The 26,824-nt window shown below is 44.4% G+C and overlaps 1 protein-coding gene across 1 annotated transcript in view; it reads right to left on the bottom strand.

Moving 5' to 3' along the window:
* LOC126992059 (serine/threonine-protein phosphatase 6 regulatory ankyrin repeat subunit A-like) overlaps nucleotides 1-14,996 on the bottom strand; it is a 44,752-nt gene extending 29,756 nt beyond the window's left edge. Inside the window, exon 1 of the mRNA XM_050850739.1 lies at nucleotides 14,493-14,996. Coding sequence (XP_050706696.1) covers nucleotides 14,493-14,577 — 85 coding nt within the window. The 5' untranslated portion in view covers nucleotides 14,578-14,996. The remainder of the gene's footprint in view (nucleotides 1-14,492) is intronic.
* Between the last annotated feature and the right edge of the window lie 11,828 nt (nucleotides 14,997-26,824).

Here is a 26,824-nt window from a genome sequence, read left to right as displayed (position 1 = left end):
AGCTACTTGTCTTTTGTAAATTCTGTGGACATTTCAGTGGCAGTGCGTGTATCTCTCTCTCTCTCTCTCTCTCTCTCTCTCTCTCTCTCTCTCTCTCTCTCTCTCTCTCTCTCTCTCTCTCTCTCTCTCTCTCTCTCTCTCTCTCTCTCTCTCTCTCTCTCTCTCTCTCTCTCTCTCTCTCTCTCTCTCTCTCTCTCCTCTCTCTCTCTCTCTCTCTCTCTCTCTCTCTCTCTCTCTCTCTCTCTTCTCTCTCTCTCATCTTCTCTCTATATCTATATCTCTCTCTCTGTGTGTGTGTGTGTGTGTGTGTGTGTGTGTGTGTGTGTATATATATATATATATATATATATATATATATATATATATATATATATATATATATATATATATATATATATATATATATATATATATATATATATATATATATTGATCTGTATCCTACTTTTATATCAATATGTATTTTTTTTTCTGTGTGTATTTGTGTTGCAAGTAGTGTGTGTGTGTGTGTGTGTGTGTGTGTGTGTGTGTGTGTGTGTGTGTGTGTGTGTGTGTGTGTGTTAATATTTCTTTTTTGTGAAATAAAAGCTTGCTGTCAAAATAATAACCAATATTATTTCTGTTATATCCTAAGTGGGCGGGAAGGCGGTCGTGATGACAAGGGTATTCGGACCTAGCTACTTGAAGTTTTATTTTATCAAAAAATAGATATAGTGCAGATGAGGGGGACTAAGAGAATGGCCAGTTGTGGAGGCAGCTGTGGTGTTCTACACCGGTGTGATTGGGTGGTCATGAGGGCCGCACCCAGTGGTGGCGTTTGTTTGCAACGGGGATGTGATGAGCGCAGCCCTGCCTCACTCCCGCCCTCTCCCGCCCTCTTACCTCATTTCCCCTCCTCGTCCCCGCCCCCGTCTCGCATCCTCCAAAAGCCGGATAGGATTTTTATAATCTTTTTTCTCTATTTGTTTATTTCGTTATATTTTTTTTTTTGGGGGGGGGGTTGTACAGGGGCTGCAGAGTTACTGCGCTAGGGGATGTATCACCAGGATAAAACATTTGATCGTCCACTGGACAATAATACCATCTCCCAGGCTTCATTCCTTCCTCCCTCCCGATTGAGTCTCCTGGCCACTGTGATCAGGGCCAAAATTTTCTTCCCCTCAGCGTTGTCCTTTATGAATTTGTAAATCATGAAATATTCAGAAAAAAAAACATGCAAGACATTCATATCTGCAGAAGCTTATGAGATAACATTCGCACCCGATACGTGTATTGACCAGAAACTGACTATCATACTTTTTTCCGTGTTGAGATTTACATAGACAGAGATTTACATAGAAAAGCAGACCACACAGACCCCATGGTCCAGACTAGGTGGTCTGTCCTTAAACCTAAGTGATTTTACATTAATCAGAAGGCATTTCTACTCTAGTTGATATTAAGTTGAAGGAAGTGACGGTCGAGTCAATCGTGTTACACTTCACCACTGACGGTAGGAGCTTATTCCATTCTCGTACTACAACGTTGGTGAAGAAAAATTTGGTGCAGTCTGAATTTACTTGTCTACATCTGAGTCTTACGCCATTGTTCCTCGTGCGCAAAGTGTCATCGATCATAAACAATGAAGATCTGTCTACATTCGTGAAACCATTAGGTATTTTAAAACATTCGATCAGTTTTCCTCGGAGGCGACGTTTTTCAAGAGAGAACATGTTAAGGGTGGAAAGCCTTTCTTCGTAGGATTTGTTGCGCAAGGAAGGGATCATTTTCGTTGCCCGACGCTGAACACCTTCTAATTTAGCTATATCCTTTGCATGGTGGGGAGACCAAAACTGTACCGCATATTCCAAATGGGGTCTGACTAAACTATTGTAGAGCGGGAGTATTACATGTTTATTCTTGAATAAAAAGGTTATTTTAATGAAGCCCAACATTCTGTTCGCTTTATTTGCTGCATCGATGCATTGCTGTGAGAATTTGAGGTTTGACGCGATTTTGACCCCCAAGTCCTTGACCCACTGAACGCTTTTGAGTTTAACGCCGCGCATTTCGTAATCGAACTTCTTATTCCTCGTTCCAACTTGAAGGACCTGGCACTTGTCTACGTTAAAGGGCATCTCCCATCTATCCAACCAAGCTGAAATTTTTGCAAATCCTCTTGGAGGCTTTGCCTGTCTTCGTCAGCCAGGGCGCCCGCGGATATCTCCCGGTGACTGCAAGCAGTTATCACTACCGTTCCTGCAAGGCGTCTTCTCAAGAGGTTACACACCCAAGTCGCCTTATCTGCCACCGCGGCCCATCTATCAATATAACAAGAACGCCGCAGCCGTCCTACGTCTGGCACCAGTGTTCTGGCACCAGCTCACTGCCAGTCAAATCGCTTCGTCAGCAGTTTCCAGCAGCCATTACGAGTCTCCCGATGTCTGCCCTTCCCTCAACTCTCACCGCCGCTGCTGCCGCGGCCGAGGTCTTCCGACGCAACTCCACAGACTGCACGTACCCCAGGGCGTCGCCACCCTTAGCCCTCTACACTACATCAGCTGATTAATCTTGGTATTTGTGGATATTCCCTTCTGGTCAAACTATGCCGGCTCAGCTTATTCCAGTTTTCTTTCGAGCAGAAGTACGACCTTTTTATTTCTGTTTTCCTAACACTGTTAATCAGTCATAATTGTGAGAGTAACGTTCATTCGCATACGATATTGATCCTTTCATATTGTTTGCTAGCGGTAAAACTGTGATTTCCCTGATCAAAGTTCATCTTCCTAAGTGTGCCCTTGCTCCGTTTTCTCTTTCGTCGCTTGAGAGAAAACAAGCGCCTTAAAGGCATATTAACTTAATGTTCTCCTACCCAAGAACAAAAAAAGAAAACCGCTGTTTTTTTATAGATTTTTTTTTCATATACCCATAACATTATGACATTCCATTATAACCTTAACTTCTTTTACGTCTAACAGGCACCTTCCTAGCCATCCTTTCTTGTTTTTAGGGGTTCGGCGCATACTATTATTCATACACGTTACGTTTATTGGTTAATATTTACAGCTATCAAAATATGCTCCTATATTGTAACTGATTTAAACCATAGTATGAACAAAGACACTCTCGCCAAACTCGGCGACACCTTTAAACAGTTGGCTCGTCCTTCAAGTGAGGAGGAATTGGAGCACGGTGCAGGCACCGATGATCTTAATGTTGTAAATTTACGTTCAGGTACTACATACTCATCACTTCCAAGGGAAAGAGCCCCCTCACCTCCGGGTTCGTCTGAATACTTAACCCCCACTCAGCCGGTCAAAATGCCTGACGGTCCACCTCCCCCCCCCTCCTGCCGGGGCCACACCCCACTTCCCCCCTCCCCCGATTCGGGTTATTCCAACTCACGCCAGTATTCGGCAGTTCTCTGGCGGCGAGACCAATTTTTCGGCGAGACATTTCCTAGATCTTTGTGAGTCTGCCATCGTAAATTCCTCCATTACGGAAGATCATGATAAAATCGCTTTCATTCGGTCCCGGTTACTTCCAGGCTCTCGGGCACTAAATTTGATGCAGTCCTGAGCGTTCGCTTCGGGGGACATTGGAATAAACTATGAGGTTTTTAAAAAAAGAATTTCATAAAAATCTTCGGGGCGGGAGCAAACCAAGCATCGTTAGACAGATGGCACACACGGTTGAGTCCCTGCGAAAAAATTCCTCAGCAAAGCCGATTTGGGACGCCATGATTGAGGCAAATCAGCTGGCGGTTGACTGTGTCAAAAGCCTAGAAGACGCGCAGTGGCTTCCAGGGGGCTGTATGCAAAAGCACCAGGTGAAGACAGCCTTCGCGTTGTTTTTTTACTTATTTCATATTTCAAAGAAGCACCGCCATTCTGCCCTTCCTTTGGCCTTCAAACCAATCGGGAAGTTGGTTGACTTCGTCTCAGAGTTAGAAGTCAAGGTTCAAGAACACCCTCACCATCAACCCCTCGCAACAGCCGCAGCATTGCAGGCACAAAGTAAGGCATCTCTCACCTGTAGTTTTTGCAAACAATCAGGACATTCTGAACATCCTTGCTTCGCGAAACGTAGGGAATCAACACACTCAAGACAGGACTCTGATAGGAGATCAGGAGGTTATAGGGGCGGGCATCATTCATCACACAGGAACCCTAGGCCAAACCATCAGCGGAAGGCTGCCTTTTGCCTTGTCCACGGGAATTGTTTTCATGATTCAGACAGTTGTTCTGCAATACAAAAGGCCAAGGAGAAACAGAAGTACAAGTCCTCGGCGGACAGTAAACCACACTCCTCCTCTTCTCAGAATAAAAAGACATGACTTCTTAACAGCCCCAAGGCGTACATCCAAGTGTCCCTTAAGGACGATGCTAATTGGGAGCAACTTGACTCCGTCATTGCCGCCTTGGGATGGACAAGCATAATTGCCCTCCCTTGCAAGGTGGGCAAAATTTCACTCACCTTAGCGGTAGACACAGGTGCTACAGTTAATGTCATCTCAGACTCCGCTTACAGGTCACTGACACGACAGGCAAGAGGGGAAAATTGGCCGCTCCAAGAGAACGACCTGAATGTGATAGGCGTGACGGGCACCACTTTGGGAATCCTTGGGCGAGTACCACTAACAGTCAGCTTACATGAAAAAGTATGTCCCTTTCGAGATTTCTTTTATGTATCTAGCAGGTTTGCCTTACCTGTGGATGGGATCTTAGGATTAAACGCCATGAAAGACCTGCACATAACAATAAACCTTGAAAGCAACGCGATCGTGTATCAAGGACGACGCATACAGGGGATGGTAAATCCATCGCCTATGTCACCTGTAATCCCGCCCTCAGAGGGGGAGAATGACCAACCCACCACAGACTCAGGGTCTGCCACCGCCCAAGTGTCACCTCTTACGGTCAAACCACACGAAAACATTACAGACTTGTGGCGGACAGTAACGGCAATCGTAGAAGGTCCTCAAATAGTTCCGGATCGTGCTGCAAAACTTGTTACAATCCGGTTACCTAACGCCCCTCCAACGGGCAGTGATGTGTGTATCGACGGAGCTCCTCACATACACCGCGTGACGGTGGAGGTGACTCTCGCGACAGTCAAGGAGGGAGGTATTGCAAACGCATTGGTAATAAACACGTCTGGATCCCCTGTATCCTTAAAACACGGTGTTAGATTATGCCAGTGTCTAGTGTATGGGAGAAATGTCGCCCCGGAACCAGCTGAATACCCTTCTGCCCATGTCTCAGGCATAACCTCAGCGTGTCAGGCTTCTCACGAACAAGACACAGCTAATTTAGAGGCATTCCTAAAAGTTGCATACTATTCCGAAATTAAGCCAACCTTAGTCCAGCTACTGGAACATTATAGGGGGACGCTTGCTCTACCAGGCGAGCCGCTTGGAGTTACGCAGTGTGCTGATCACCACATTAAGTTAAAACCCAATACCAATTCTGGGTATATCAATGTGTACAAACTCCCCCACAGTCAGAGGGAGGTTGTGCAGCAACTTATCTATGAAATGTTAGAACAAGGTGTCATCAAAGAATCGAATTCCCCGTGGATTTCACCCTTGTTTCTGGTTCCAAAGAAAGACGGTTCTTATCGTCCTGTGATTGATTTCCGGCGTGTGAACACCGCGACCGTGGATGATCATTTTCCACTTCCCGTTCTTAGAGATCTTCTGGTGTGTCTCGGTAGAGGAAATAAAGTTTTTACGAGTTTTGATCTGGTCAGTGGCTACTGGCAACTGCCCATGGCCCCCCAGTCACGTGAAATAACGGCCTTCAGCACGCCTCATGGCCACTATGAGTGGACGAGGATGCTGTTCGGGCTCAAAGGAGCTCCCTTGACCTTCCAAAGGACAATGAACAGTATTTTTGGTGACTTGCTGGGCAACTCTATGTGTATTTAGACGACATTATCATAGCAAGTAAAGACGTGCATGCCAACATGGAAACACTAAAAGCAGCTTTACACAGACTTTAAGAGGTCGGATTAAAGCTCAAAATCACCAAATGTGAATTCTTAAAGCCTCGGATCAAGTTCTTGGGGCATGTCGTGGACGAATTCGGCATCCACACAGTGGACGACAAAATAAAAGCTATTGCCGAGCTCCCTCAGCCAACGTCTGCGGACAAGGTACGGTCTTTCTTGGGCGTCGCAGGTTATTACAGGCCTTTCATAAAGGACTTCGCAGCACGCGCGAGTCCCCTAACCCATCTATTAAAGAAAGACGTACCATTTCAGTGGTTCCCAGCTCAACAAACGAGCTTTGAGGATTTAAAAAAAGCGCTTACACAGGCTCCGGTCCTTGTCCTTCCGGATTTCAAGGACCCCTTTCAGCTTTGTACCGACGATTCGGCCAGTGGACTAGGGGCCGCTCTAATGCAAACATATAAGTCCGGCAAAAAGCATGTAATAGCGTTCGCCAGTCGCGTACTAACAGCTCCGGAAAAGAACTATTCTGTTACCCACCTAGAGGCTCTTGCCATTGTATGGGCTCTGAAGCATTTTCGAGACATAGTGATGGGGTACAAAATTGTGGTGTATACGGACCACGCGGCCATAACTGATCTTTTCAAGGGAAAAAACCTACACGGTCGTCTGGCAAGATTGTTCTTAACGATCCAAGCATACAATGCGGAGATAAAATATATCACCGGGAAAACAAATGTGGTCGCAGATGCCTTATCTCGGAATATTCCGATAGGCGCGATTACCACCCCAGAGGTCATCCACAACTTCACTTCACCTGAGCTACACACTGCTCAGCGAGACCACCCGGTGTGGAAGAGGTTAATTTACGCCCTGAAGTCGGGAGACGAAACAAACCTTCCTGAATTGCCAGTTCCCTTTTCACAATTCTTCCTATCAGAGGACAACCTCCTTTGTAAGTCATGGCCAACCAAACCGGTACCTATAGACCAACTGGTCATCCCAGACAAATACGTCCCCGTGACGCTTAAGCTGGTCCATGACACACCCATTGCGGGTCACCCAGGAAGAGACAAGACGCTATCTGTCACCAGACGAAAATTCTACTGGCCCACATTACGGGTTGATGTAGAAAAACATGTCGCACATTGCGTCGTTTGTGCTAAGCACAAGGGGTCCGTAAAAGGGCCAGCACCTATGTTGCAATACCCAACACCAGAGGCGCCTTGGGATGTTGTTAATATAGACTTATTACAGCTCCCCCAGAGCCAACATGGTTCGCGCTACTTATTGGTGTGCGTCGACCAGTTCTCTAGGTTTCTAGTTCTAGCGCCTCTCAAGGACAAGACAGCCACACGCGTGGCCCATGCCCTCGTGACTCACGTGTTGTGTCCACATTCGTCTCCTCGAACTCTTTTGAGTGACAATGGCACCGAGTTTAGGAACACAGTATTGAGCAAAATATGCGCTCAGTTTAACATCACGCAATCCTTCATCACAGCTTACCACCCAGCTGCTAATGGGTTGGCGGAGAGGGCTAATAGGAAAATCTTACAGGTCCTCAGGCCTATCGTGAACGATCTCTACGATAACTGGGAGGATTGTCTATCGCATATAGCCGCTTCCATAAATACGTCGGTAAACGACTCTACGGGGAAGTCTCCCTACTACATCTTATATGGGGTGGAGAAACGTCTTCCGTACGACTTCCTAACAAAACCACAACAACCTTTCTACAACATTGATAGGTACGCACAACAGCAGATGCATATGTTTCCCAAGATACACTAAGAGGTTAGGTGTACGTTAAAAGCTACGAAGGTTGAAATGATGTCAAAACAACACGAACAGGCCGTCCCGGTGGAATTAAAAGAGGGTGACACAGTCATGATTAAGTAAGCGGAAAGGAGTTCGAAACTGGGGGCTAAATTTGTGGGTCCTTACCGAGTTGTTCGGAATGTCAGGGGAAATCGGTTCGAGGTTCTCGAGTCAAATAGTGGAGTCAGTCTTGAAGTTCACAGTGATCGTCTGAAAGTAATTCCCTCACCTTTGGACCTTGATATTGGTAACTCCCCCTCAGAGTCAAATGTTCAACAAGATAATCCCAACACCCATAGCAATAACTTGAGACCACGGGTTTAAATACTTCATTCCCACCACTTTCAGATCATGATGTTGCGTTTTCTGATCATCCTGTTGTCCCTCGGCTCCCTGCTTGCAACGACACCCATCCACCTGAAGCCTGGCGCCCTCACGGCACACATAGGAGAGATCTTCCTCATAGAAGATGTGCTCCTCGTAAAATATCCATATACTTCCTTGACCAACACCACAGACACAATCAGGATAGTCTCAGAAAAAAAATAATCGGCATGGCAGACGCCATACGGGCTACCAAGACTAGGGAATCAAAGGCACCTTCTAGTACCAACTCTCTGAATCTTTTTCAACTACTGGAGGATAGGATTCTGTTCTTACGGGGAAAAGTTGATGAGGTAGACATGGATTATAGTTTTCACTCAGTTCACTCTCGGGTAAAGAGGGGGCTGCTCAACATCGTTGGGTCCGCCTCAAAGTTCCTCTTCGGTACGGCAACCGACGAGGACGTACGCGATTTGCGGGACCACTACGCTCATGTACTTGCCTTTGCTGCCCGAAATCGCAGGGTGATCAACACCAATTGTAGAAAACTTGCGCGGTTGCATACTCACATTGAGGAACTGCTGGAGCAAACAAATAAGACGGTAGAGGTTATCAACATAGTTGTCAAACAGATCGACCAGGTGAATCAGTTTCTCCTCCAAGATCAGGCCTTGCATCTATTGGAAAACGTCATTAACTCTGTCGCAACTGCATATAGCAGGTTATTAGCAACATGGTTGATGCAGCGCACGGTAGAGTCACACCTGCCTTGTTCCCTCTACACGATTTGAGAACGACTGTCCAGATCGGGTATCAAAATTATAGCCTCACACCTTAATTCAACCCAGACATGAGTCAATTTTCTTACCCCTTGATTGAGTCCAGCCTCACCCCCGATGCCATAATCATTCACGTTACATTTCAGACGGCGGACGTGTTTGAGGCACACGAAATTGTCCCGTTCCCTTTTTCAGCTAAGGACAGTGTGTTATCCCTGGACACGTCCCCGTCTCTTGTTCTAATCGCGAAGGATTTCGCTCTGTATTCAACGGGTAGCTACTCACTCTTGCAATATTGCAAGGAGACGGTCTTCGGGCGATTATATTGCTCTGCGTCTCTCTTTGCCTTCCTACCAGTTCGGGAAGGGGTATGCGAGATCGCCCTCATCCGCGTGAACGCGTCTGACGCTCTTTCCCTGTGCCCTTACAAGCAGCTACCACCAACACTTGTTTTCCATAAGAACTTTCAGGGTCTGCATTATTTTTTTTTCCCTCAGTCATTCTATGTATCAGTCATCTGCCCAGAGGGTACCACTTATCAACGGGCTACTGGTCACTATGCCATAGCGGAAGCATACTATATTCGCTCCACTAACATAACAACGTACCCTTCCCGGATCCGTCTGGTTTTCACAGCCAATATTTCCCATCGAGTGTTTCCTCTACGGTCTCTCGATAACATTCACTTTTCTAGCATCTCTTATGTGACTAATTCCCTTAATTCATTGTCTTTCACAAACAAAACAGAGTTTGCGGAAACCCTGGAGGAAACGCTGCCTGAATACTTGCATCTCCACTACTTGTACCCTGGATTTTTTGTACCAATGTTTCTGATGTTCGTCAGTCTCGTCGTCATGTGCTACCTTATTAGGAGAAACTCTGTCCTGCACGATTATTTGATTGTGCAGACACGGCGACTGGATGCAGGGAGGCCACTGGCAAGGTAGTTTTTCCTTTTCTCAAGCAAGTCAGATGACAGAAACCTGGCATTCCCCTGCTCCTATACTTAACATTGTACTATGTTTCACTACTATATGTTTCACTACTGTATTTTTTTAGGTGCTAGATGAACGTTTCATTGTCTGTAACTATGCCAGTTGATAGGTTCTTCTACATGTGTCCTTATATTTATCTTTTGAGAGATTTCTTATATTTCATGTCACACACGTTGTGTTTTACCTCTCCCTAATTATATTATGACTACACATATGTTCTTACATAGCCAGTGTTTTAATGTAATTGTGCCATAGGCAGTCTGCTTAACAAACTCCCACTATGTATGCTAATGGTAACTAGACTGCTAGTTAGATTTTTGTATATCGCGAGGTCGCGATCACTGGTAGGTGACCGAGCAGTGTTATAGTAGGATATCAATGTATTATTGTTATTATTATTATTATTGTTATTATTATTATTATTATTTAATATCACCACGAATTAGGCATACAATTGTCAATGGAAAAAACCCACGACAGATAGAGCACTCCACCTTATAGGAATGTCGTCCGTCAGTGTTTACCGTCTCAGTTTGTATACAACGCATTTCATAGTGCGTGGAGGTCACCTTGACGTACGTGACCAATTGTAACAATTATTTTCCAACCTGTAACTCGTCACTCCTTCACGAGAGTCCGACTGACACACAACGGCAGTCGCTCTCGCTCCGACGCTCCTTGTACATAGAGGCTAAGAATATATTCGCCTTAAGGAAGCTGAAGTCTTAATCAACGCCCTTTAAACGCCCCCCGGTACCCCGTTACAAGAAGACTATCAGTAGGAGGGGGAGAGCTGATGAGACGAATAGCCTTAGACTCCACTCTGTCCAGAAGAGCTGTGTGAGATGCATACTCCGTACGAGGTATGAAAGAGGAAATCATTTCCTTTGATGTGGATCAATTACGTAGGCTAAGCATAAAAGAAGAAAGTTTATTTCTTTGATAATGATCAATGTCGTAGGCTAAGCATGAAAGAGGAAAGCATTTTCTTTGATATGGATCAATTACGTAGGCTAGGCATGAAAGAAGAAAGTATATGTCTTTGATAATGATCTGTATCGTAGGCTAAGCATGAAAGAGGAATTAATTTTCTTTGATATGGTCAAATTCCGTAGGCTAGGCATGAAAGAGGAAAGCATTTTCTTTGATATAGATCAATGTCGTAGGCTGAGCACGAAAGAGGAAAGCATTTTCTTTGATATAGATCAATGTCGTAGGCTAAGCACGAAAGAGGAAAGCATATTGTTTTATATGGATCAATGTCGTAGGCTAAGCACGAAAGAGGAAAGCATATTGTTTTATTTGGATCAATGTCGTAGGCTAAGCATGAAGGAGGAAAGGAAAGGAAAAAAAAGGAAAGCTGCCTCGTATAGGCAAACCGGCCTCCTGCAGACTCTTACGTTCTTATATTATGCTCTTATATGGATCAATTACGTAGGCTAATCACGAAAGAAAAAAAAAAGTTTCTATGATATGGATCAATTTCGAAGGCTAAGCATGAGAAGCGACGCTATTTTATTTCCAATGAATTAGAATAAAGTAAATTAATAAAGAAAAACAGTCTCACAGGGAAGCCCTGTGGCAGTTCAAAATACCTTGAATAAGCTCGTTATATATATATATATATATATATATATATATATATACATATATATATATATATATATATATATATATATATATATATATATATATATATATATATATATATATATATATATATATATATATATTGTGTGTGTGTGTGTGTATTTGTGTGTGTGTGCGCTGCTTTTTCTCCCGTCTCCATGGCAACGAGTACCCCCCACCCGTCTCTCCCTCTCTCTTTCCCCTCCCTCCCGCGCTGACAGTGGAGCTTCCATTCGCGCCAAAATACAACTTTGGAAAGCATTTATACGAAAACAAAGAGACCTACCACGACCTCTTTTTTGCAGGTCGATGCAGTGTCATCCTCTAAAGACACGGGAATGCTATCTTTACCGATACTGTAATCGCGACCATTTTTCAGTACTGCCGCAACACAAGGATAGCTCGCCACAGCCCAGTAGCAATTTACGGGTTAAGGAATGAAGGGAGGGGAGGAAGAAGAAGGAAATGAAGAAGGAGGAGGGAGAGGAGGTGGAAGGGGAAGGAAGAGAAGAAGGGGAGAGAGATGAACGGAAGGGAGGGAAGGGGAAGGAACACAAAGGAAGAACAACAGTTTAACTATCACTCCACTAACTACAGAAGATGATGAAGAACAGTAAGAGGACAGGAAAGAAGGCACTTCCCCATCCACTCCAGCCAAACTGCAATGAAAGAAAACTGAAATGGAAAGAACTGAAAAACCATGGAAATAATGTAAAGAGAAAGAGACTACTACCATTTTACCAAAAACTTACCCAATAAAAAAAAGCGGACAAGGAACACAGCTCGGAAAGAACTTAACGTTATTTACGACAATGGTAATATCTTAGTTGCTGGTTGGATTCAAAACACTGTCTAATCTATTCTTGAAGCCGTAACTGTTGTACTATCAACGACATCAACAGGGTGAGAACTATCAACATTAACAACTCGATTAAGAGAAAGAGTAACAACGTAGTTTTTATAAATGAAGAACACAAATCTTTCAATTGTCTATTCTTCTTCTCTATTGTTTATCGATCAATTGTGTTCTAAATTTTCGCAATATTATCAATAATCCTTTTGAACATTTTCAACACTTCAATATTAATCCCCTCCCATTTTTTCTGTTTTGATAAGGCTGAATAAATCTGCTTCTTTAAATTTTTTCATGACAAATTTCATTTCTGTTACTCAATCTTGACCTGTTCTACTTCGTTGACCCCAACTTTTCTATGTCTTTTTAGTAGGAGGTCCTTAAAAAACTAGGTACTGGTAACACGGGTCGAACCAACGACGTATCGAATTTTTAATATTACTTTTTTTTTTTATTTTTAAAAGATCGTTTAGATAAGATGAAACAACTAATTTGTTTGCCTTAATCTACCTCTTGAACAATGCTGACTGCGCTTCGTCGCTTGATATAAAGATTTATTCCTTTTTTTTTTTTACTTACTGCAGAAAGTTTGTTGGCCATTCACGTACCCCGAACGCAATTTTATTTTTTTTGATGTACAACACTTTACATTTCAACGTTAAAAAATAAATTTCATGATTGATTGAAACGTGCAAGTCGAGTCTATATATGATGTAAAGCTTCTTCGTCGAGTATCGCAGTTACTTTTTAATTTTTTTTGTGTCATCAGCAAATTTTGATACTTTGCAAATGAGCCCATCATCGATATCATTGGCCACTGACCCTGAGGTGCCGCGCTTTGACACTTATCCAGTTAGATGAACATGGTTTAGAATTACTTCTGTTTCCGCTCAGAGAGCCAGTCCGCAAGCCAATTGTGAATGTTACCCAGATACCGTGCGTGCGCCGCGCTTTGCTGAGCACCGTGGTGGGGGACCTATTATCAAAACCTTTTGAAAATCCAGATATGAACACCTCAAAATATAGTGAAAAAAGTCAAACACGAACGTTTACTACGGAAGCCATTATTTATTAATTTATTTTATTATTGATTTCGAAGAGAATTCGAAGAATTATACCATTGATGATAACTTACAAACAATAGATGTACATGTAATGTCAATCAATTTAATTGATGATGAGACTGATCCCCTTTTTTGAAAAAATTGGTGACGTTGCAAGCAAGTTTCAAACGACGGAACTTTTTCCAGCTGTTAAGATTTATTTGAATATGATGGAGAGCGTTTACAAATTTTGATTTCTTTTCTTTACCCCCTAGGGTAATTTTGTCTGGACCAGGAGCTTTGCTTACTTTAATCTTTTCAATATAAGGAGGGGAAAGTGAGGGAGGAGGGAAGAGAGGTGGGAAAGGAAGGAGAAGGAGGGGAGCGAGATAAAGGAGGGTAAGGAGACGAGGAAAAGGAAGGAGGGCAGGGAGGAGGGGAGAGAAGGAAGACACAACAATCATCACCACGGCAGCAATATAATATTCCACACCACCATCACCACTAATATAACTACAATTACCAATACCACCAACAGTACCACCACTAAATCCATCACCACCACCACCACCACCTCCATCACTACCAGCACCATCACCACCACAATAACCACTATTACCAAAACCACCAACAGTACCACCAATTATCACTACCACCATTATCATTACCAGCACCATCACCACCACTATAATCAGCATTACTACAACCACCAACAATGCCACCACTATATCCATCACAATCCCCCCCACCCACTACCAGCACCATCACCGCCACAATAATCACCATTACCACTACCACCAACAGTACCACCTATATATCCATCACCACCACCACCACCACCATAACCACCACGGCCACAACCACCAATCATACCATTACACTATCCATCACCACTACCACCACCACCACCATCACAACCATCATCACCACCACCACCATTACAACTACCACCAACATTACCACCACTCTATCCATCACCACCACCTTCACCATCATCACCATCAACACCACCACCAACAACAACAAAAACAATGCATATTCCACCATCACTACCACCACCATCACCACCAACATATCCACCACCGCCAACACCACCACTACCACCACCACAAAGCCTCACCTGCTTCGCCTGCAACCAGCGGGTCTGCGCCAAGGGTCAGCAAGTCCTGCACCGTTCTCGTGCAGCCCTGCCAGGCAGCCAGCATCAGTGGTGTTCGGTCGTCTCTGCCGCGGCCCTCCACGCTGAGCCCCGCCTCCAGCAGGCAGGGCAGGAGGTGGGCGTGGTCATGATGGGCAGCAAGGGCCACCAGGCACCACGACCCACCTGTGTTACTGGTGATGGTCACTTTGGGGTTTCCTCCCCTTGCGAGGGCGTCCCTGACCCTGACCTCGTCTCCTGCCTTTACGCTGCTGATGAGCTCCTGCGTGTGTGTGTGTGTGTGTGTGTGTGTGTGTGTGTGTGTGTGTGTGTGTGTGTGTGTGTCGGGGAGAAAAACACACACCAACGTTAATATTTACCGTCACTAAACCATTATATGAATCAGTAATTACTGGACACAACACGACAACTCACCTGACGAGGTTCATAAGGAATGAATATAGTGACAGCTATAAAAAAAAACAATAACTACTATAACAATAACACAAATAATAATAATAATAATAATAATAATAACAATAATCATAATCATAATAATAATAATAATAATAATAATAATAATAATAATAATAATAATAATAATAATAATAATAATAATAATAATAATAATAATAATAATAATAATAATAATAATAATAATAATAATAATAATTTCGTTTAACGTCCATTTTCACTCGTCCTGAGCGGTTGGACGCTTTATGGCTCTACTCCATTCCACTCTGTCTTCTGCCCTATGCTCATCCACTTCGATTAATGCCAAGTCTTCTTGTATACACCTTCTCCACGTTTTCTTAGGCCTACCAACTGATTTCCTTCCTTTTACCTACGATCTCTCTAAAATTTCCAGCATTGTATCCTCACCTGCTCTCTTTCCATGTCCAAACCATCGGAGTCTTTCCCTTCTGTGCACTGTTTCCAGGTCCTCTACTCCATATCTGTTGGCTACATCTACACTGGACACCCCGTCCTGCCACCTAATCCCCGCCATATACCTCAGCATTCTGCAATCCCTTGCTCTCAATACCTCCAACAATTTTCTAGTTAGAGCCCATGTTTCTGCTCCATACAACATCATTGATCTAATTCACGCTTGGTACACCCCTGCTCTGCTCTTTAGAGGGATCATACGATTCACAAGTAAACTAGCCACCTCCCTTTAAGTCAAACATGCTGCCGTCATTCTTGCACTCATTGTCCTCTCCACTCCCGCCTCACAGTCCAGGACGTCTCCCAAGTAACATAAATGTTCTGCATCATCTAGCTTTCCTCCATTCACCTATAGTCCATCCCTCTCAGTTTCTTGTCCTTGCTGTCTCCTTACACAAGCTGGGCATGTCAAATTCGGCAACTCCTCCTACATTTCTGAGGCCTGAGCATCTATGGTTGCACCACTGCCTGCAACATGTGCACAAGACTGAATTTACACTTACTCCCTTCCCACAGCATCCACGTGAATATTTTCCTGATGTAATATTTTATCTTGGTCCTTTCCAGTCACCATGTAACTTATTATTTCCATATTAATTTTCAAACCTCTCCTCCATTCCTTCCTTCCATTAATTAAACTTTTCTTTCACTTCTTCTGCTGTCTCTGTTTTTACTACCAAGTCATCTTCATACAGCAGCTCTCATGGTCCCTCTTCTCCTGCTTCCTTTGTTGCCTCCTCCATTACTGTTATTAACAAGAGCGGGCTAAAGGCCCAAATACACTGCCGAATTTTGGATCACGAATGTGCGCGAATATGCAAGTCATCATGAGTCGTGGACAAGTTCGGCATCTTTCTTGCCTGTTCTTGGCCGTTGGGGGACATGTCTGCGTCCACCGCGCGACTTTTGACAGTTAGTCACGACCGCCACAAAAGTTTCATGTTGCATGAAAAATTCGGGGCCGTTCGCCGAATGTGCACGAATGCAAAATGGACGCCAAATTGTTGCCGATATGTCCAAGACAATTCGGCGTCCAATTAGTGGTGTTCGGCGAATTGTCGCCGAATTTAGACCGTTGAAAAAAAAAATTTGGCTAATTTGTCACCGTCATGTCTCCGACAAGTGTATTTGGGGTTTGAGGGCAGATCCCAGGTGAATCCCCACTCCAATTTCGAACTCATCTGATGTTCCCATCACTGTTTTCATTCTCGATTTTGTACCTTTAGATAATCCCATCACCGACCGATTCAACCGATCTTTCTGGTACTTTTTGCCTTCTTAATGCCCATCTTATAATTTCCCTTGCTACCCTGTCAAATGCCTTCTCTAGATTTACAAAAAAATGATACAATATTCTCCTCAATAAATAATTCCGGAAGCCCTCTCATAGTGATAATAATTAAAAAAAAAAATCATAATAATAATAATAATAATAATAAAAATGATAATAATAATAATAATAATAATAATAATTATAATGACATGATGATGATGATGATAATAATAATAATTATAATTATAATAATTATAATAATAATAATGATAATAATAATAATAATAATAATAATAATAATAATAATAATAATAATAATAATAATAATAATAATAATAATAATAATAATAACAGTAGGCTTTTTTTTACAGCTGAGGAGTCAGTTCAAGGGCATAAAAAAAGGTAACAAATGTTAGAAGAATGCCCGATACTCACTGCTCCTAAAAAGAGTTGGAGGAGTGGCCAAAAGATAGGTCAATTTTGGGAGGAGAGGTGTCCTGATACCCTCCTCTTGAAAGAGTTCAAGTCGTTGACAGAAGGAAATACAGATGAAGGAAGATTGTTCCAGAGTTTACCAGCGTGAGGGATGACAGAGTGAAGATGCTGGTTAACTCTTGCGTAAAGGATTTGGACAGTAAAGGGATGAGCATGAGTAGAAAGTCGTGTGTGGCGAGGCCGCGGGACGGGGGGAAGCATGCAGTTAGCAAGTTCGGAAGAGCAATCAGCATGAAAATATCGATAGAAGATAGAAAGAGAGGCAACATGGCGGCGAAATTTAAGAGGTAGAAGACTATTAGTAAGAGGAGGAGAGCTGATGAGACGAAGAGCCTTAGACTCCACTCTGTCCAAGAGAGCTGTGTGAGTGGAGCTCCCCCACACGTGAGATGCATACTCCATACGAGGGCGGACAAGGCCCCTGTAAATGGATAGCAACTGTGCGGGGGAGAGGAACTGGCGGAGATGGTACAGAATATAATAATAAAATATTAATAGTCTTTGCGTTATAAACTGCCCTCTTACGGTTTCTATCCTTCTTTCTGCTCCTTTATCTCCAGCGTCCTTTCCAGCAGTTTTATCTCTGCGGTGGTAGACCCTCATTGTTCTTCGCCTAAACCTATCAACAGTGGTGTTCCACAGGGCTATGCCCTGGCTCCCACTCTCTTCCTCTTATTCATCAATGATCTTCTTTCCATAACAAACTGTCATATCCATTCATGCGCTGACGACTCCACTTTTTTCAACAGAAGGCCCTCCTTACAGAAATTACATGACTCAAGACTGGAGGCTGCAGAACGTTTAACCTCAGACCTTGCTATTATTTCCGATTGGGGTAACAGGAACCTTGTGTCCATTAATGCCTCAAAACCCCAATTTCTCCAAGAGGCCGGATGGCCTACACAGGGCAGCTCCAGAATCCCCCCCACTACTCACGATGGGTGAGGTGTAGTTACAGTTTTTTTTTTTTTTTTTTTTTTTTTTTTACATTGTTGCCTATTGCGCCGGTAGGCATCTTCCCGGTGGGGCCTGATGGTCGGCCCAAGGCTTCTTCCAGGTGGGGCCTGATGGTCGGCCCTGCCCGTTCTGGCGCAGGCGAGTGTTTATAGTGGCGCCATCTTGCATTGGCTCATGCTGACCCCCGGAACTCGTTCTTGATTCGCTTGGACGGCTTCCTCTAGAGTCCGGGTTGATGGGTGGTCTTCAGGACAGCATGTGGGTAGTTTTAAGCCACTCGGCGGTGACTGAAAAATCCGAGTGGTAGCGTGAGGATTCGAACCCGCGTCGTCCATCACGCGGCGAATGTGGGTCCAGTACGCTACCAGTTCGGCCACCGCCTACCCAAAAGAGGCTTGATCCTCGTTATACCGGCGGTAGTAGGCACGCACCAGTACCCTGTCACCTTACTGCACCCACACCTCACTGCCACCAGTGAACATAAAGTCTCCGAGCTACCTACTTGTCCACTTTGATCATCTTAATCTGCTACCAGACGCTCTAGCAACGATGCTAATTGTTCGCTCTCCTCTGGGGTTAACTTTCCTCCCAGCGTCACGTCATGCACTGACTCTGTCTGTCTAGAGAAGACCGTGAGAGGAGCCTCGCCGTCCTCACCATCCTATATTACTACTGCCGCTCCCACATCTACGGTCTGAGGTTGAGAATAGTGAGCTTTAACTAACTCTAGACACCTCACCCTCTCATCATCATACTCACTTTCTCGCAAGCAACCTGCGGCTGCATCTGGCCGGTAGTATTGTTTCAACATTTTGATATGGAACCGTTTTCGGTGTCCGTCAACCAGGAGAATATAATTTAAGGTCATTAACCTTCTCCTGAACCTCGTAAGGTCCCTTCCACTGAGCTAACAGCTTGTTGTTCGCTGTGGGAAGCAAAACTAGGCACTGTTCTCCTACACTGAACTTACGCAACTTTGCCTTCCTGTCGTAGTAACTTTTCTGTACTTGTTTTACTTTGAGTAACTCCTCCTAAGCAATGTTACAGGTCTCCCTCAGCCTGTCACCTAGATCTATCACGTACTGGTATGTGGTCTTGACTTCCGGGTTCGGTACACTGTCATCCCACAGCTCTCTCAGTAACTGAAGCGGACCTCTAACCGACCTACCATACATTAGCTCAAACGGGGAGAACCTGGTGGAGCTCTGTGGCGCTTCTCTGTACGCGAACAACAAAAGAGCCAGGTACCTAGGCCATTCCTTGGGTTGTTCGGCAGCCATGTGTTTAAGCATTTTCTTAAGTGTGCCGTTAAAACGTTCAGACAGTCCAATCCCCCTGGGGTGGTAGGGCGTGGTATGAAACCCTTTCCACGCTAGCAGACGTAGTACTTCCTCCATCATCCCTGAGGTGAACTGAGTACCTCGATCACTCATTATTTGTCTGGGTATACCTACTCGGCAAAATATAGTCATGAGATCTTCAGCCACAGTTTGCGTTTCAATATTCTTCAGCGGCACCGCTTCCGCCCAACGCATGGCAAAATCTACAAGCGTAAGAATGTACCGGGAGTCATCGCTGGCTCGGGGCTCGATCGGCCCCACCAAATCTACCGCTACTCTTTCAAAGGGAGAGTCAATAATGGGCAGTGGCTGTAAGGGAGCTGGCTTTACCCTACCCCTATCTATAGTATTTTGACACACATTGCACGACCTCATATATCTAGCTACCTCCTGGCCTATCCCTGGCCAATAAAAATGTGCTTGTACGCGAGCGGGTGTCTTGGTTCTTCCCATGTGACCGCCTAGAGTAGTACTGTGACCTAACTTGAGAACAGCCCCTCTGTATCTCGCAGGCACAACTAACTGCAATTTCCTTTCACCCGAGGGATAGATAATCTGCCAATATATCAAGCCACGCTGCTTGATAAGACTGACGCGGTTGTCGTTCACCCGAATGACACTGTTTTCCTGCAAACGTTTGCGTACGCCGTGCAGGGTGTCGTCTCTCTCCACCTCCTTCCTGACGTGCTCGCTGTTAGTTAGATCTCCAAGAGATGTAACCATGAGAGGCCTAACAGTACTTTTACGCTTAGCAGCTGCTCGGGTCACTACTGCTGCATCAATCTGAGGTTCACCTTCTCCTTGTACCCTTTCACCTTCTCCAAAATCCTCTGGATCCAACACCGCGTTAGGTGTTTGAGTAACTGCATTTTTACTCACCCCGTTAGTAGCTCCGGGAATGTTGCCAATCACTAAATCATAGAGCGGTGTTTCGAGTGTCACCGCCATGATCCAGCCTGTGTAATAGGGTGACCTGACTTGTATCTTGACTTCAGGAGCTATCACTGGCGCGCTATTCAACAGCCATATTTTTCTACGTTTGCCTGTGAATTCATGGCTCCTAGTTAAGCTGTGCCTCAGTGTTTCTTTTTTTTTTTTTACAACAAAGGAGGCAACTCAAGGGCACAAAAAAAACAATTATAAAAAAAAGACCACTAATCGCTGCTCCCATAAAAGAATCAGAAGAGGTGTCCAAAAGCAAGGTCAAATTCGGGAGGAGAGGTGTCCTGATACCCTCCTCTTGAAAGATTTCAAGTCGTAGGCAGGAGGAAATACAGATGAAGGAAGATTGTTCCAGAGTTTACCAGCGTGAGGGATGAAAGAGTGAAGATGCTGGTTAACTCCTGCATAAGGGGTTTGGACAGTATAGGGATGAGCATGAGTAGAAAGTCGTGTGCAGCGGGGCCGCGGGAGGGGGGGAGGCATGCAATTAGCAAGTTCAGAAGAGCAGTCAGCGTGGAAATATCGATAGAAGATAGAAAGAGAGGCAATATCGCGGCGGAATTTAAGAGGTAGAAAACTATCAGTAGGAGGAGGAGAGCTGATGAGACGAAGAGCTTTAGCCTCCACTCTGTCCAGAAGAGCTGTGTGGGTGGAGCCCCCCCCCACACGTGAGATGCATACTCCATACGAGGGCGGACAAGGCCCCTGTATATGGATAGCAACTGCGCGGGGGAGAAGAACTGGCGGAGACGATACAGAACGCCCAACCGCGAGGAAGCTGATTTAGCGAGAGAGGAGATATGAAGTTTCCAGTTGAGATTTTGAGTTAAGGATAGACCGAGGATGTTTAGTGTTGAAGAAGGTGACAGCTGAGTGTTGTCAAGGAATAAGGGATAGGTGTTTGAAAGATTGTGTCGAGTTGATAGGTGGAGAAATTTAGTTTTTGAGGCACTGAAGGACACAAGGTTCCTTCTGCCCCAATCGGATATGATAGCAAGGTCTGAGGTTAAGCGTTCTACAGCCTCCAGTCTGGAGTCGTGTACTTCCTGTTGTGATGGTCTTCTATTGAAAGAAGTTGAATAATGCAGAGTGGAGTCGTCGGCGTATGAGTGGACAAGACAGTTTGTTATGGAAAGAAGATCAATGATGAATAACAGGAAGAGAGTGGGTGATAGGATAGAGCCCTGTGGAACGCCACTGTTGATAGGTTTAGGGGAAGAGCAGTGACCGTCTACCACCGCAGAGATAGAACGGCCGGAAAGGAAACTGGAGATAAAGGAACAGAGAGAGGGATAGAATCCGAAAGAGGGAAGTTTAGAAAACAAAGACTGGTGCCAGACTCTAGCGAAGGCTTTCGATATGTCTAGCGCAACAGAGAAAGTTTCACCGAAACTGCTAAGAGAGGATGACCAAGAGTCAGTTAAGAGAGCAAGAAGATCGCCAGTAGAACGCCCCTTGCGGAATCCATACTGGCGAGCAGCAAATTGAATTGCTGTCTCATCGTCATTTATGGAGGCAGAGAACTGATTCTTTAATTCATCAACAGACATTCCATAAGCTTCCAATAATGCCTCCTTCATATCTTTATACTCACGAGAGTTATCATCCAATCTATAAATCACCTCCAAAGCCTTACCTTCAAAAAGACTCATGAATTGCACACGCTTGGTGACCTCATCATACTGCATTAAGTTAGCGGCTTCCTCAGATCGCGCTATGAATGTTTTTATTTTGTCCCTTTCTTTGAAATGATTAAGCTTTTGCTTTGGAGAAACTACTTTATTATTCTGAGAGTTATTTCCATTCCCATTATTTGCCGGTAGCTCGGCCATTTTTGTTTCATGGGCCTTCTTTTCTCGTTCTCTCTCTGCTTTTAGTTTCCGTAATTCTAACTGGTATTGATCCTTTTCTCTTTCTCTCGCTTTCTCTTGCTCCTTGATTATGTACTCTCTGGCTTCTTTTTCTCTGGCTTCTCTTTCTCTGGCTTCCATTTTCCACTGTGATATAGACATCTTGCGATATAATACTTCGAGCCTAACAGCCAATACTTTCCTATGGAGTGTGAAGTCGGACCCTGCTCGGGCGCCATTTTATCTGGGGTTCTTGAAAGGTCTGAACTTCCGAAAATCCCGTAAACTCTCAGCAATAAAATATATATAATAAAATATCTGAAAATTGAGTTCTCAGACTCGCAGCTCCTCCTAGTCCTTTATTATTTAAATATCTGACCAGTCACATCTCTCATAGGGTAAGCATAAGCCTGTTAAAACCTGCTCTTAAGTTTATTGAAAGCAACAAAGAAACTCGCTGGAAATTAAGAATAATGAATTAATCCAAGGCACACAGCAACCTAGCTTGCTATCTTAAAACATCCTATGCAAAATATGTACTTAGTTGGAGATGGCGAGGCAGAAAGCACACCTGGTCTTCCTCGGGTCCGTTCGGCCTGGAGTCCTTCTTCAATCCTCTCTCGTTCCTCTGCAACCGCCGTGCCCTCCGTACCTCCCAAGGGCGTCCCTCGCCTGTAGTACACAGTCGCTCTGGACTTGTGGTTACTACAAAGGCAGGAAAACCACCACGATGGACACGTGGTACGGGAGGAGGTGCGGGCCGCGGTCAAGATGCCAGCTCTCGCCATTCTGACATCTCGTTTTCTGTGCAACACTTACCCTAAAACGCCCTAACGGCTATGGATTTATTATTTATTAATAACCTAACACATGCACTTGGTCATAGTGGGCCATGCATCCCACACATAGTTCAGCTTTGGCAGTAATAACGAAATGATTTGAAAAGTGCGCTGTTCCCGCCCTCTAGTTTTCCCGCCTGATCTCTGACTACTCCCGCTCTCCCAATGAAAATGGCGGGGACTCCCGCGGTATTTTTCCACGGGCCACTCCCTGAATAATGAAATCATGATATATATATATATATATATATATATATATATATATATATATATATATATATATATATATATATATATATATATATATATATATATATATATATATATATATATAATTTTTTTTTTTACATCAAATGATGCGGCTAAAGGGCAACAAAAAGAGTACCGAAAAAAGCCGCTACTCGCCGCTCCCACAAGTAAAAAGTAAATAGTACCCAAAAGAGAGGTCAATTTTGGGTGGAGAGGTGTCTTGATAGACTTTTCTTGAAAGAGGTCAAGTCATAGACAGGAGGAAATACAGACGAAGGAAGACTGTTCCAGAGTTTAACAGTGAAGGGGATGAAAGAGTGGAGATGCCGGTTAACTCTTGCATAAGGGGTTTGGACAGTATAGGGATAAGCATGAGTAAAAAATCGTGTTCAGGCGGGCCGCGGGAGGGGGGGAGGCATGCAGTTAACAAGTTCAGAACAGCAGTCGGCATGAAAATATCGATAGAAGAGAGAAAGAAAAGCAAAATGGTGGCGGAATTTAAGAGCCAGAAGGCAGTCAGTAAAAGGAGGAGAGCTGATGAGACGAAAAGCCTTAGACTCCACTCTGTCCAGAAGAGCTGTGTGAAGTGGAGCCCCTCCACACGTGAGATGCATACTCCATACGAGGGCGGACAAGGCCCCTATATATGGAAAGCATCTGTGCGGGGAAGAAGAACTGGCGGAGACGATATTGAATGCCCAACCTCGAGGAAGCTGATTTAGTAAGAGAGGAGATGTGAAGTTTCCAGTTGAAATTTTGAGCTAAGGATAGACCGAGGATATTCAATGTTGAAGAAGGTGACAGCTGGATGTTGTCGAAGAATAGGGGATATGTGTTTGGATGATTGTGTCGAGTTGATAGGTAGAGAAACTGGGTTTTTGAGGCATTGAAGGACACTTTTACCCCAATCGGAAATAATACGAAGGTCTGGGGTTAAGCGTTCTGCAGCCTCGTGTCTGGAATCTAGTTATTCCTGTTGAAAGGGTCTTCTTTTGAAAGAAGTTGAATAATGCAGAGTGGAGTCATCAGCGATGAGCGGAAAGAAGATCGTTGATGAGTAAAAGGAAGAGAGTGGGTGATAGGACAGAGCCCTGCGGAAGACCACTGTTGATTGGTTTAGGGGAAGAACAGTGACCTTCCATCACATCAGAGATAGAACGGCCGGAAAGGAAACTGAAGATAAAGAAATAGAGAGAGGGATACAATCCGAAAGAGGGCAGTTTAGAAAGCAGAAACTTGTGCCAGTCTCTATCGAAAGCTTTCGAAATGTCTAGTGTAACTAAAAAAAAATTACCGAAACGGCTAAAAGAGGATGACCAAGAATCAGTTAAGAGAGCAAGAAGATCGCCAGTAGAACACCCCTTGGGGAACCCTACGGGCGATCAGATAGAAGGTCAGAAGTGGATAGGTGCTTTTGAATCTGCCGGTTAAGGATTAATTCAAAAACGTTATATAAGCAGGAAAGGAAAGCTATAGGGCTGGTAGTTTAAGGATTTGATCGTTCAACTTTCTTAGGCACAGGCTGTATGAAGGCATACCTCCAGCAGGAATGAAAGGCAGATGTTGACAGACAGAGGCGAAAGAGTTTGACCAGGCAGGTGTCAGCACGGAGGCACCGTTTTTAAGGACAACAGGAGGCACTACTTCAGGTCCATAAGCATTCTGAGAGTTGAGGCCAGAGAGGGCACAGAAAACATCACTCTTAAGAATCTTAATAACAGGAATAAAGGAGTCAGAGGGGGGGATGAGTAGGAGGAATACGCCCAGAATGGTACAGAGTTACAGAAAGTTTCAGAGAAGAATTCAGCCTTAGAGATAGATGAGACGGCGGTGCTGCCGTCAGGGTTAAGGAGAGGAGGGAAAGATGAAGAAGTGAAATTGGAGGAGATTTTTTTGGCAAAGTTTTAACATTTTATATTTATGAAAGATGTTTTGGCAAGTCGAAGAACAGATTTGACACGATTCCGGGCTGAAATATAAAGGTCATAGTTAGCGGGAGTTTGAAGGCTCTGGAACCTTTTGAGAGCTGCCTTTCTATCTTTGACAGCACGAGAACAAGCATGATTAAACAAAGGCTTTTTAGCAAGAGGAGTAGAGAAAGTACGTCCTAACTCTCCGCCCACCTCCAACTCACGTAGCAAGTTCCCATTATTGGTTAGGACTAAGTCTAATATGTTATCTCCTCTGGTAGGCTCAGTAACTACCTGCTTAAGGAAATTATCTTGTATAACTTCAAGAAAGTCCTCGGCTTCCAGGTCACCCACTAGATCTTCCCAGTCTATATTCCTATAATTAAAGTCCCCCATTACGCAGACATTTCTACTTATACTCGCCCTGCCAATCTCCTGTAGTAATATACTCGTGTCCTGCCTGTTAAGGTTGGGTGGCCTGTATATAACTCCTAGAGTTAGTTTTTCTTTCCCTTTGTGAACGTCCACCCAAACTGATTCTGAATCCATGTTAGTTTTGACTGAGTTGTTAACTAAACATTTAAGTGAGTCTTTAACATATAGCGCAACTCCACCTCCCTTTCTGCCCCTTCTGTCTTTGTGAAACATCTGATAACCCGTTATTTCAAATTCTGACCTAAAATTTCTATTAGCAAAGTCTATCCATGTCTCAGTGATCGCTATTATGTCAAAATTTTCTGAACAAGCTTCACCCCTTAGTAAGTCTATCTTGTTTCTGAGGCTCCTGCTGTTAGTATAGAAGATTCTTAGCCCGTCCTCTGTTACTCCTCTAGAATTACTTCTAAGCTGCCTGGTTATATTATGAGCTAGATGTCCCCTCCCATTACTCTTCCCATTGCTCCCATTACTCCTCCCCCCCTCGCCTATACTAAAAAATCCCTCAGGGTACCAAGTGCTCGCTCAAGGGAGTCTGAGAGAGCCTCAACACCCTTGAACGTCAAGTGTATCCCGTCACGGGCGTAGAGGGCGTCGTTGCCAAAGAAGAGGTCCCAATTGTCGACGAACAGCCACCCATTGCGCTCGCAGTGCTCAGCAAGTCTGCTGTTCACTGCTATCGCCCTGGACAGCCATCCATCGCCAACGCCCCTCCTTGGCAGGACGCCACACACTACTGGTGACCCACCAGCGTCACGTATCCTGCCTAACAATTCTCTAAAACGCCTGAGAAGGTCCTCGCTTGGCACACGAGAAACGTCGTTTCCGCCACAGCTGAGAAAGACAATGGGGTTCGATCCCTCGCTTGCCATACACGCCTCAATCATGTCTGATATATGGCCCACCCCTGCCCCTGGGAAACACACCCTCGTCCTGTTCTTATCCTTGGAGCAAAAATACCTGTCAACATAACGAACCTGACTATCACCAACAACAAGAACCCGACGGTCGGAAGGGGGGCCAGGAGGGGTGGGTGAAGGGGGGAGGAGAGAGGAAGGAGGGAGGGACCTGCTGTG

Source organism: Eriocheir sinensis, unplaced genomic scaffold (assembly GCF_024679095.1).
Source record: "Eriocheir sinensis breed Jianghai 21 unplaced genomic scaffold, ASM2467909v1 Scaffold393, whole genome shotgun sequence".
NCBI lineage: Eukaryota > Metazoa > Arthropoda > Malacostraca > Decapoda > Varunidae > Eriocheir > Eriocheir sinensis.
The sequence above is the reverse complement of the archived record's forward strand: the minus strand, read 5'-3'. Positions and strand labels throughout refer to the sequence as shown.